The 13,699-nt window shown below is 37.6% G+C and overlaps 1 protein-coding gene across 2 annotated transcripts; it reads left to right on the top strand.

The window, feature by feature from the left end:
• The first annotated feature begins 3,478 nt into the window (after nucleotides 1–3,478).
• LOC130420668 (GTPase IMAP family member 4-like) lies at nucleotides 3,479–7,568 on the top strand. Of its 2 annotated transcripts, none has more exons than XM_056748145.1 (3): nucleotides 3,479–3,611; nucleotides 4,828–5,420; nucleotides 5,915–7,568. In XM_056748145.1, the coding sequence occupies exons 2-3, from the start codon at nucleotides 4,847–4,849 to the stop codon at nucleotides 7,159–7,161; spliced, it is 1,821 nt and encodes a 606-aa protein (XP_056604123.1). In that variant the 5' UTR covers nucleotides 3,479–3,611; nucleotides 4,828–4,846; the 3' UTR covers nucleotides 7,162–7,568. The 2 variants fall into 2 exon arrangements, with proteins under 2 accessions (XP_056604123.1, XP_056604124.1); XM_056748146.1 differs by lacking the exon at nucleotides 3,479–3,611 and adding an exon at nucleotides 3,618–3,992.
• The last annotated feature ends 6,131 nt before the right edge of the window (nucleotides 7,569–13,699 follow it).

Raw genomic sequence — 13,699 nt, 5'->3', positions numbered from 1 at the left:
AGGAATTTCTTCTGTCGTTTTGGTTTCCCTGCAAAATTGCACACAGATCAAGGGCGGAACTTCGAAAGTGCTATAGTGAAGGAGCTATGTAAGTGTATCGGCACCAGTAAAACCCACACCACGCCCTATCACCCCCAGGGTAACGGGACCACCGAAAGATTCAACCGTACCCTGATGAACATGCTGGGAACACTAGAGCTGCACCTGAAACCCCGGTGGCATGAACATGTGGTTTCCATGACACACGCATATAATTGCTCTCGACATGACTCCACTGGATATAGCCCATACTACCTTATGTTTGGTAGACATCCCAGGCTCCCAGTGGACCTAATCTTCGGGTCCCCCACAACAAACCAGCCGTATGAATACAGCGAGTACGTCCAGACCCTGCATGACTCCCTGGCGCAGGCCTATGCCCTGGCTGATCAGACATCTCAACTGGCGAAAGAACAGCAGAAAAAGTATTATGACAAAAAAGCTAAGGGTGAAGACTTCAGTTCAGGGGACAGGGTCTTAGTCAAGGTCTGTCATGTGGAGGGGAGGCAGAAGTTGGGAGACCGATGGGAGAGACTGCCGTATGTTGTGGTAAAGAAGCAACCAGGTTTGCCTGTGTACGTGGTGCGACGAGAGGAGGGGGGAGCGGAGAGAGTGGTACATAGGAACCTTTTGACCCAGTGTATGTTTCTCCCAGTGGAGCGAAACGGAGGAGTGATCGTAGAAGGGAGTGAGTCAGATGATGAGATATGTGGGACCGGCATTGAATCAGAGGCCGAAGAGGGAACAATCGGCGACTGTTCAGAGGAGATGCTGGACAGACCCCTAATTGGCACAGCAGATAAAGAGGAGGAGCAAATGAGCACAGGGGAAGCTGACATGTGGGCAGAAGAAATAAGTAGCGGAGAGGGAGTGCTTGTGACTGGTAGTGATGCCGCCCCCACTAAAGGTCCCAACCCCCCAAGAAGAAACCCAATAAGGAGCCGACATCCCCCAATTAAACTCTCACTCGAGACCCAAGTGGTGAAACTAGAGAGTGACCATCAAAAGATAGAAAGAGGGAGAAAGTTGTTGCTAAAGGCCAGAAGTAAGAGGAGCAACAGGGCACTGCATGCACCCTGATGGTAGTTAGCTGCCCACGCTTATTACACACATCATGTGCTAAACATTCACTCACAACACATTTATTTATTTTGATTGTCGTAGATTAGACCACACTTGATTTTTGGTTAATTGGATGGCCGGGACGCCATCAATTAGAGAAGGGGTGGATGTAAGGCAGTGTATTGAGTTGCCCACCAGATGTCCCCATAACAATGTTTTCTTAGAATAGTTCCAAGTGCCGTTCGCGCTATTTGAGCTTTTTGATGTACCGTAGTGTTGATACATGAGTAGTGCGCCATCTTTTCTTCAGTTCATGTTATCAACACTACAGGTAAGCCACGTTAACGTTAGTGGAAAAGGGGCAATTTAAAATATATTTGTTTTTATCGCACTAAAGTTCATTTTATTGAGATACTTTGTGTTTTAAACTGCTAACGATCTAAATGCAGCATAATGTAGAGGGTTAAAATGTTTTGTTTTGCCTTTGAAATGTGATTTACCCATGTTGGCTAATGCAAAGCTATGTATGATAATATAAGTAGCACGAGCTTGCTGTCGAATTGCCTGTGCATTGTAATGTACTTTGCTAGTTGAAAACTTAAGTTGAGTTCATGTTATCAACACTACAGATGCCGTGCTGTGGAATAAACGGTCGAGCCACGATCCCGAACCCCTTTGTTTCTGAGTCCCCGCTCTCTACCACCACCCACGAACACACACAACACAACGCAGAGTAGCAGAGGCGGTGCTAGGGCCCAGTAAGCGTGCGGAGAGAGAGAAAGAGGGTTACATATAAAAAAGAGAAAAGAAATAGGAAAATAAAAAGGGGGTCTGCTGTTCTGGGCCCTAAATCTGCCTGGGCCCTTAGAATCGTCCTAACCTTCCACCCCTTTACGGCGCCCATGCATACATAAGGTATTACAATTTTAGGAGTCAAATCCAACAACTGTTTCAAAAGATGTGACAAATAGATGCATTTTGAGGGGCCAGTTGGTAAAAAAATGCTATTTCAACTTCAGGCTAACTGGATTTACATTGATGTCAATGTGATGTCAATACGACATCAAATGAACGCCTATAATGCAACGTTGATTTGACGTCATTTCAATGTCAATCATTTTGGGCTATACTTACATTAACCAATTTCAGTATGGGATAAACCTCATATTTTCACCTCATTAACAACCTTGAAGAATTTGATGTATGATTTGAATTTGAAATGACGTTGTGCACCATCTTGATCAAATCTTGTCTAAAATTTGACGTCAAATTGACATCAAGGTGCCCGCTGGGTCTGGTATGATAATTTTAAAATATTATCCTGTATTTGGGTGTCTGAAAATGTCTTTTGATGTGCAATTATGATATAAACAAATGCAATCAATGAATTTTTATTTTTGCACTTGCTACATTTAGTCTTATTTAAAATCACAACTTTACCCCCAACGTTTTCTTCTCTGGACATTTCACAATCATAAATCCAAGTTTACAAAGGGCAAACCTATTTTTGTAGTGCTTGAAAAAGAGATTCAAATGTAGATGTAATGCCAGGTTTAATATTTTACATAAAATAATCTGATAAGATTCTCCTTATGTGTGAGCTGCAACCAGAATTTAAAATCTGTCAGGATTTTACAACTCCTGTAGTCTGAGCCAGGATTAAGTGTCTTGAGCAGTCCTTCACAAAATAGCCTTTAATTTCGAAACCTTTCTTTTTTGCCTTGACAAAAGGGCACTTTCTGCATTAAGGGCCAAAGAGGCAGGTGCTTAAGCATCAAGAATAAAAACTGGATGCGGTTATCCAACAAGAATAAAAACAGGCACAAAGAAAAACTCTATATATGGCATGAAATAAAACTAACAGAGCTTCAGTGGAAAAGTACTGAAAGCTATTCACACACAGGCATGTGCAGAGGGGGGGGTGGAGGGGGCTTAAGCATATATATATAAGAATTTAAAATAGATAAAATACGAATATAATTTAGTTTGATTTTACCTACCTCAACTTTATTTTTCTCTCCCCTTTGGCAGAATTGTTTTATTTTGCTTGTTTTATACACAAACTTAGTTATTTCCAATATTTTCTTTCATAAAACAAGGATAAATAACTATGTCATTTTTCTTGTTAAGTAAATGAATCTTGATTTGTAAGAAATGCATTTTTTGCACCGAAATTTGGTCAAACGAATTTAAGTACATTCACATTTTTACATTTCTAATAAAAGTTTATGAACACTATTACAAAACAGAACAAACATGTTCCCTTTACGCCATGTCACATGATTTCAAGGAACACAGACACTAAGGGGGTGGTTCACAGTCTGTATGTGTACATTCTTCTCTTCCTTTCTTCACATTTTAGCTCCACCTTTATTGTGTGAAGTACGGTTGAATTTGAAGTTGAATACGCCTATTTTTTAACCATGTCTATATAAAATGAGATCTAAACTTTCACTTGCTATTTGGAATTTAGAAGTTTAACAGACTGACACACAGAAGGGCACTCACAGGTTTGACTTTATTGCTGATTATAATCAATTGTATTTGTCTGTTTTAAATTATTGTGTCTTTATATATTTGAATTAGTCTAGTTTTGACTAATTTGTTCTAGTTTTTTTATGAAATATTTAAGTTTCTTTCCCAAGAAAAATTAATAGTTTTCTCAAATATTTTAATATTTTACACAACTATTTTGCTGTCAGTGTTAAAAACAAAACCAAAAGTCCAGACCCCGCTTGAAATGTTTTTTTTTTTTCTGAGAACGTTCTCTCCTGGTGTCGAATCATCACGATGTGGAGTTTTTTAAAGGGTGTGGTGGGGTCATTTGGTGGACCTTCATAGAACATTCAGGAAGTTCTATGAATTTATAGTGGACCCGTGACTGAAAGCAGGTACAAACCATTGAATCAATGTTAAAATGGGATTTGTTAATGTTAATTAATGCTTTTAATGTTGAATTTCAACAAACCACCATTGTCGAAGGATAATATTGGAAAGGTTTATGCTGGATATAATTACTTCTTCAGAGCTCTAAAAAAATGAAGATGCTTTAGGTAACACTCAAGATCCATGATACATTATAATTGGAAGGTACTGTGACAAAATAAACAAAACAAATTCTGACACGCTTGGGCATCAATAGTTCTGGAGTCGAGGTCCAATTACAGCAAACACTGATCACAATAATGATGATTTGATGAAATTTAAACATTTTCAACATCAATTTCAGGTGCAAAAGTGATATTGATTAAATTCCGTTAACATTGACAAATCAACCATTATAAACATTGATTCAATGGTTTTCATCTTCTCTCTTGCTATCTGGATAACTAGCAGTTGACTTGAATCAGGTGTTTTATAAAGGGATAAATCTAAAACATTATGTCAGGGGGTCCCAGGATTGAGAACCCATGAGGTAAACCACTGACTTGATTTGACTTGAAACTTGACTTAATCTCCCCCCTGGCCCATTGTATTTATTGAATTTTAAAGGACATTTTCCCTGAGTTTTTATCTATTCATTCTGTTTTCCTGAATTATATTTCTCTGTAAACTTAATCCTGCAAAGAACCGTAACAAAAGTCAAACTATTTCTGTTCTTGTTCTTTTTTTAGGGTAAAACATCAACGTCTTAGAAAAAAATCAAATTGAAACAGATTATAAATTAATAAAATGTATAAAAGTCTTGCATTAATGATGCTGTCTCACCGATGTTTATTTATTTAGGTTTAGGTCTCACTTAAAAATGGAACAGAGTTTAATATTCGTCTTACTGGGGAAAAAAGGAGCTGGGAAAAGTGCATCTGGAAATACAATACTGGGACGACAAGCTTTCACATCAAATAAAAGCTCTAAATCTGTCACACCAGATGTGGTGGAAGAATCTGGAATGGTTGATGGGAAACAGGTCACTATTTTTGACACACCAGGATTCTTTGACCCAGAGATGATAGAAAATGAGTTTCAGCAGATGATAGATGAAAAGGTTTTCCAGAAATGTGAAGCAGGTGTCTGTGTGTTTCTACTGGTCATCGAAGCTGACAGGTTCACTGCAGATGATAGAGAAACTGTGAAGAGGATTGAGAAGCTCTTGGGAGAAAAACGCTTTAATCAAACCTGGATTCTCATCACCAGAGGAGATAAACTGAAGACAGAAAACAAGACGATAAAAGAATTCCTTGATGAAAATGAGAGCTTGAAGGAACTCATTCAGATGTACAGTCAGAGATATCATGTGTTTGACAATGAAAATCAAGGATCTAGTGACCAAGTTAGAATCCTGCTAGCAAAAATCATTCAAAAATCATTGGGTTTAAAGGGTAGGTCTTCATAGAATTCATTTTATTTATTTTTTAAGTTTACGGATCATATGGTTAGTAAACATCTACATTACATTTTAAAAGGTTTTGTCCTTTTGTCTTCGACTGGTCTACTAAAGATGATGAACTTCTTGTATGCAACAATCTTTCTTTACTTTCTTTAGTTAATCAGACTAATTCTAAGACGCCGTGTTAAAATCACATCCATGTTTACAGAAACAGTGGTTTTCACAAAACTTTTTAACACTTTCTGTAATTATGAAGTTTTTCATCATCATTGCACCGCACACAGCTACAATATGGTGATTTTTTAAGTTACCAACAACCAACACCATTTGATTGGATTCTGATGCACATCACCACATTTACAGCTTGTCAAAATTTGGACATATGAAAATCAAGGGTCAAGAGCCCAACACAAGTAAACACTGATCACCATGATGGGAATGGAGCATAGTGAACACAATACTTATATCTGTTTTTCTTGTATTCAGCATCAGATGGAGGGAGGCTCCTCAGACAGATTCCTAACAACGCAGCAAACACTGACGATGAACAACACACAGCTGATGGTGGTCTCTCATGTATAAGGATTGTGCTGCTGGGTAAAACTGGTGTTGGAAAGAGCGCAGCTGGAAACACAATACTAGGACAGAAAGCATTTGAATCTAAGAGGAGATTTGTTTCAATAACTAAGAAATGTTCAGAGCATAACACCACTGTTTCAGACAGAGAAGTGTCTGTAGTTGATACTCCTGGATTACTTGACACAAACATTAAACATGTCGAGTTTATGACAGAGATAGCGAGAACTATTTATCTATCCAGTCCTGGACCTCACGCTTTTCTGATAGTTTTAAGAGTAATTGACAGATTCACTGAGCAGGAGAAGCAGATCTATGATCTTATTGAAATAATGTTTGGTGAGGAAGTTTCAAAATATGCCATTATCCTCTTTACACATGGAGATGATTTAGAGGGGGAATCTATAGAGACTCTTATTAATGAGAACTGTGCCTTAAGACAAATAGTTCAGGAGTGTGGCGGGAGATATCATGTGTTTGAAAAAAAACAAAAGAATAACAGACAGCAGGTCAGTGAACTACTGCAGAAGATTGACACAATGATAGAGCAGAATGGAGGAGGACACTACAGTAATGAGATGTTTGAAGATGCTCAGAGATTTAGACAGAAGGAGGAACAGAGGAAAAAAAGAGAGGAAGAGGAGATTAAAGAAAAAACATATGAATTAGAAGAAATTAAAGCAAAGATGAAGAGAGAGAAAGAGAAAAGAAAAGAAGAGGTGAAACAAAGACAAGAGGTGGCTGAGAGAGCAAAAAAAGAGAGGAAGGAAAGAGAGGAAGAGTTAAAGGCCAAACAAGAGGAGGTTGAGAGAGCAAAAAAAGAGAGGAAGGAAATAGAGGAAGAGTTAAAAGCCAAACAAGAGGAGGTTGAGAGCATGATCAACATGTTAAAAACACAACGTAACAGTGAATTTACACAATTTTCTAGCAGGTATGCGCCGAGGTTTAGTTTAGCTGCTTCTGCACTTGGTAAAGTCAGTCTGGCTCTTTTTGTTACAACCTGTGGTTTTCTTGGTGGAGCTGTTGGAACTATTGGTGGCCCCGTTGGTGTTGTTTTTGGTGCCTGCTGCTGGTGCTGCTGTTGGTGCTGCTGCTGGTGCTGCTGTTGGTGCAGCTGGTGTTGCAGCAATAGAAAGATTTTTATAACGTTAATGTGAGCGGGACAAATTCTTACTGGACACCGATCCATGGAAATGTTTGCTTGTTTGTTATAAGAAAATGTTTAAAGCTGTTTCTTTTCATATGAATTCAGAACCTATTAATTGATTATAATATGAATTATAACAGAAATGTGATATGATTTGACACACATATGATATTATATGATGAAGAGATCCAGCTGTGGTGATTAAGCTCGTTTTGTATACAAAACATAATATTTTAACAATATAATGAACCACAATACTCTACTAAATCAATGAGCGTCTTGAGCATTCACTATGATTTCATTATATTCTAATAAATAGATATTTTGATGAATGCAGTTTATTTGTTCTATAATGTTCCATATGTTTCCAAATTTAATATTCTGCTAATACACATTAAATCAACTTTTCTAAATGTTTTATGTTGTCAGGACTCTTTTTCTTAACACTAGAACTCTCAGAAATCTCTCACTACGAGAATGGCCGTAGCGGACATTTTGAATGCTCATATTAGACTGTACTGAATGTCATTTTTGCCATGCAATTTTTACATTCAAAGCTTCTGTTGAGATATAAGGTTGAAGCTTTGAACGTCTGTTGTCATTTATTATAATGTTATCACACAACAAAACTTCAAACATATTATGTGTTTTGTCAATGTGGTTTGACTCTAGCAACACCTCCCCTGCAATGAAACTGCCAACAGATAACAAAAGCTGTTCTCTAACCATCTCTCTGTCTGACATGCTCAGATCACTCTGGGCAGTCAACCCATATAAAGCACCAGATCCTGATGGTGTTGATCTTCACATATATTTTTCACACTTCTACACATACGTATACCTGCATTCAAATGTGTGTACCCCAAACAAATGGCCGCAAACCTTCAAGCAGATATAACACACAAAGCCAGTGTCATGTTAATCTTGAGTTTCTACACTGTAAAAAATGTTCCGTAATTTTTATGGAAAAATATCGGCAGCTGTGGTTGCCAGTACAATTCTGTAAAAAATACAGGAAAAGAATGTAAACAGCTTTGCAGTTTAAAACTTCAGGGCACAAACTTCAAGCTGTGAATGAACTTAATACATTTGAGTATTTTATATCAACAGCATTTCTTTATATACAATGAAAACTTGGTCCAAATGCATAAAAGTGAAAACATAACATTTACTTAATTTATTTCTTTGTAATTCTTTATTAAAATATCAAAGTCACTTATAAACAAAGCAACATGCAGCATGACATCAGCATCTCATTGCTGACCTTGAGTTAAACACACACTCCAGTCTTCAACATAGTGGTGACCCACAAAACATTTCATATCAGAAAAGAAAAGAGAAAATACAAATCCTGTACATTTACATTTAGACATTTAGCAGACGCTTTTATCCAAAGCGACTTACAAAGAGTTTAGGAGCAATAAGCGATAGTTCATACAGGAGCCATAATACATGCCAATACAAAGTTACTGGTTTCAACAAAAGCTAGAACACTACCAGTTGAGAGAAAGGGTTCGTGTAATTTTTATTTTTTCATTTGTTTGTCAAGTATTCACAGAAGTTTTAAGTATTTTTTTAAATGTTGTGAGAGATGTGGTTGAACGGACAGAGATAGGAAGAATCTTTCACCAGGAAGGAGTTGTGAATGAAAAAGTTTGATACATGAACGGTGGTTTGCAAACAACTTTGTTTTGCACGACCGCTAGCATCTTGCAGTGCTCCTATTCCTAACTACCTTAACGTTAGCTTACCGGCCGTCTCGTAGTCTTCATTTGTTTTGAGAAAAAATGTGGTCAGCTTAGAACATTTGGCCGCGTCAGTTTCCAGAGCTTTCTTCTTTTTTATTCTGGCCTTTTCAGCGCCGCGTTTGCGCTTTCTGTTATCCATTTTTATTTCTGACGTTTTTTTATTTTGAGCAACTTGCAGTGCCCCTGTCGGGGGCGGGGCCAGGGAGTCTAAAGATAATCACGTCATCATTAACCTGCAGGCTGCACTCTGAGTGGGGCTGTGAAAAAAGTATTAAATAAAAAGATTAGGGCTGCTGTGAGTGCAGGCACCCTAGGGACAGCAGCATCCACATTTCAACCGTGCCATGACTACACCGGCCCTCGCGGCCAAAAAAAACAGACCGGCCCACCGGGAATTCTCCCGGTGCTCCCGATTAGCCAATCCGGGCCTGGTGGCATCAGATTACAATGTATAGGTTATTCATAAATAACATGAACGTTATTGTTACTAGTTTATCTGCTATACAGTTATTCAAACACTATTTTTAAGCACAGTATGTGTATATTCTTCTAACTAAACGATCACATAAGTTCTGTGATAAAAGTGTACTTCACTAAACAGGACTCATATGAACTGATTATAGTGATGACACAGTTCTTCACTTTCACTTTTAAACGCAGGTTTGGACCTTAAATAGTGGCCTTACCTCCACGTACTGTTAGCATACATTATCGGCTTTGAAACATCTTATTTCTGAGGTATGCCATGTAGCTATATATATAAGTATCTTTATTAATCACTGCTAATGCCCGCAGTTTTATTCGCCGCTACAACAAAGCGCTCTGCATCGTTCCCGCTTACATCTGTTTGAAGATTAAGTGTTCACGAGAGACGACTCGCCTCATAACACTCAATTGTGATTGGCTGGATTTGAATTCACTCAAATCTATGTAACTAACCAGATCACATGAGCGGGAATGTTGGCGGAGGCGTGTCGAAAAAGTGCAGAGGACTGAAAGTGGGGGTATTCCCGCACATGGTGCCACGCATATTTAGCGCAGATGCGTGACTTAAATCTTAAAAAACAAGTGCTTGTGTACATTTATATTTAAAAAAAAAATACACAATACTGGTGGCCAAAGAGTGTAAAACACGCAGACACATTAACAATGTGCCTGATGTGGTCTCTGATACAATTTATTTTGTGCCAGTTATTTAGAAATTACTGTTAAGAGAAAAAATAAAAAAAATCACATAGACTAATCTATTTTTATGAACATAATGTGTCTTTTCTGGCAGTATATGATGATTGTAAAACATAACTTTGTAATAAACGAATATGATAGAAATGAATGGGGCTATCACATGTGTGTATTTTTATTATTTGGTCATAATAGGCAGTAGGAGTAATATTAGTATTATAAAACTGGAAAGTGTCGGGTCATGACTGGGCAGAGGTCAGTGGATGTGCTTGTGTAACTTGGTTTTTATAGCTGTCAAAATGTCGCAGCAACATTTGAACCGTCATCTGTGACGTCATTGGTCTAAAGCGATACAAGCCTCGATACGCACTTCACTGAAAGCTTCCGGATTTCTCAACACACGCTATGAACCCTCAGCACAGAACATGTATCACGACTTTTATAAATGTGGTCCATGTTTTCATTTTATGTAAAACATTTTTTATATAAATACATGCTCTTAATGTAAAAGACTCAAATGTATTATGGTCATAAACAGCTTGAAGTTTTTGCCCAGAAGTTTTAAACTACAAAGCTGTTAACGTGATTTTTTCGTATATTTTTTACAGAATTTTACTGGTATATTTCCATTAAAACTACGGAGCATTTTTTACAGTGTAGATATCCCAGATAGCACATTTTTGCGGCCCAAATCTGGCCCACACCTTACTCCCCATACTTTACTCATCTGGCCCACATATGGCGTGGAATGATGGCACTTGTGCGGTCCGCTCCTGTTTGCCAGATTTGGGCCACAGGCATGCCAAAGCTATGCCACATGTCAAACATCAAAACAAATAAAGCAGAACTGACCCAAATATAAACAACAGTTCATTTCAATTCTGGCCCAGATTTATCCCAAAACCAACACCTTTCTGTGCTCCAGTTTGACAGAATTTGTATTGAGTTTCATTATTATTATAGTGATGATTGAGTTATTAGTGATGAACATCTGCTGTTAACAAACAGCATCACTGCAGAAAAGTTCAACAAAAACTACAAAAAAAGTATTTACCCAGAGAAACACAACAACTACAACCTGAAATACAGCCTGAAATACAACCCAGCTAACAAACATTTGTTATAAGAACGTTCCTTAGAGGTTTTTCACATGTTTTAAATGTTTTAAGAATGTTACCATCATGGTGATCAGTGTTTCCTTGGGTTGGGATCTTGACCCCTGAGCAAAGGTTTGTTTGACCTGCTGAAACTGGGTGCTTATAAAGTGCACTTTTCATGGCAGAGCAAATAGGAACCAAACCAAATGGTATTGGTGAAACCTCTGTGATGTTATAGCTTGATTTAGTACTCATTTAGGTTGAGTGCTATATTACAGATCCTGAAAGGACATTGTAAAATCAGGAAATCTGACTGTTTTTAGATATCTAGAAAGATTTGTGAAAAACGGATGTATTTTTATCAAACAACATTTTAGAATCACACAGATATCAAGAATCAATGTATGAATCTCAGCAATGGTGAGAAACAACCAACTTACTCAGATAAGTGAATCAACCGCAATGCATGCTGGGAATTATTCATTAGTTTTGTGCTATGATGTTACCCAGCATGCATCACAGCATGAAGTTCTCTTTTGTTTATTCTCACCATTGTTGAGATTCATAAACTGATTCTTCATGTCTGTGTGTCTAAATTCTGAGTATTTTTTTTTTCAAAAAAGCTTTTGAGACTGAAAAATGTAATCAAACTCCCAGATGTTTTAATGTAATTTCAAGATCAGCAGGACAGTAATTTATTCAAATGAAAACATGGTAGATATCTCACTGACCACCAACCAACACCATTGCTCAGAGCATCGTTTCAATTTCTTTGACAAATGTACTTTATAAGTACATCTATGTTCAAGAGTAAATGTCAAGGGTCACGAGCCCAACTCAAGGAAACACTGATCACCATAATGGTGACTTTTGTCAGCTGGAAATGATCTTAAAACATAAAAAAATGACATTTTGAATATTTTAAAAGGAACGTTCTTATAACAAACTTTTGTTAGCTGGGTTGTATTTCAGGTTGTAGTTGTTGTATTCGTCTGGGTAAATATCTTTTTTATTTTAAAAAGCAGATGTTCATCACTAATAACTCAATCATCACTATAATAATATTGAAACTCATTACAAATTCTGTCAAACAGGAGCACAGAAAGGTGTTGGTTTTGGGATAAATCTGGGCCATAATTGAAATGAACTGTTGTTTATATTTGGGTCAGTTCTGCTTTATTTTCTCTGATGTTTGACATGTGGCATAGCTTTGGCATGCCTGTGGCCCAAATCTGCCAAACAGGAGCGGACCGCACAAGTGCCATCATTCCACGCCATATGTGGGCCAGATGAGTAAAGTATGGGGAGTAAGGTGTGGGCCAGATTTGGGCCGCAAAAATTTGCTATCTGGGATGCATTTCTGTGAGATCACGTTGAATTTACTTGTATTTATAGTTGAACATTATAATTGATTCCATAAAACGATTGCTTCTAAACAACAACATTTATAACCCCAAATTTTCTTGTCCTTGATTTTAATTCTTTGAAAATATTTTTTGATCAATTCACTGTCCTTAAAATTCAGGTTGTGAAATTCATGTTTTCATTATTTATATAAATATATATATTTCAGACATAGTGTAGTAGCAATAACTAGCAAACAGAAATGTGCATACAATAGAAATGCTCAATAAAGTCTATAAATGGAGGCCGCGCTGCCGATGCGCCACCTGGTGGCTGTTACCATAAAAGCACTAGAGTTTGCCTCTTGGGTTCTATTGTCGACGGTCTATTGCTCCTCTTAACATACCCGGATGTTATACTTGGTTATAGCCAAATGAAATTCTCAAAATCTAATTTGATGTCCTGAATATTGAGACATGACTTTTACAACCAAAAATCATGAACTTGAATAATGAAAACCTGTATCTCACATCCAGATATTTTAAAATAAAACTTGAGGTAATAAATTCTGTAGCTTTTTAAGATTCAAGTCCTGGTGATATAAATGTGACGGCTGACACTATACCTGCTGGGTTTGAACTCACTCTGTTTGCAGATGAATGAAGGGCTGTTGAGCATGTTGATCATCTATCAGAGCATCAGGACCTACAGCACCACACGCTCACTTCTGACCAGTTATGTCACGTATACTAGACAGACAGTTAATGGAGGACATGGAGACGTTTGTTCCATCTGAACACTTCCATCAGTCTCTGAACAGACCAATCCATGCTCTTGAAAATCCTCACATCATGGTCAGCAGCAGGTCATTCTCAGCTTGAGTGTGAACGGTGGTCAGATCTGTGTAGTGTCTGCAGTGACTCTGAGCATCAAGACAAGACATCCAAACATCAGTAATAAACACAAACCTGTCTGCTCCAGTTTACATATGTAGAATGACATAAAACATCTGAAAAAATCAATTGAATTGTTTTTTTACACTTAATTAGTGGATCTATGCTTCCCAGTGCTGGTGTTTATTCCAGAAAGCAGGTTAATTTACCGTCAGCTAAACTCTGAACTCTCGGTTGATAAACACAAACTTGTTTACTCGGGGTCTGTCTGTTCAAAACACCTG

Source organism: Triplophysa dalaica, chromosome 5 (genome assembly GCF_015846415.1).
Source record: "Triplophysa dalaica isolate WHDGS20190420 chromosome 5, ASM1584641v1, whole genome shotgun sequence".
NCBI classification, from domain to species: Eukaryota; Metazoa; Chordata; class Actinopteri; order Cypriniformes; family Nemacheilidae; genus Triplophysa; species Triplophysa dalaica.
Note: the sequence above shows the minus strand (reverse complement) of the source record. Positions and strands in the feature narration are given on the sequence as shown.

Bases quoted from the DNA above. Each gene is read 5' to 3' on its own strand.
- LOC130420668 (XM_056748145.1), top strand. From the start codon at position 4,847: ATGGAACAGAGTTTAATATTCGTCTTACTGGGGAAAAAAGGAGCTGGG. The intron at 5,421-5,914 runs GTAGGTCTTCAT...TCTTGTATTCAG, and splicing joins AAAATCATTGGGTTTAAAGG to CATCAGATGGAGGGAGGCTC.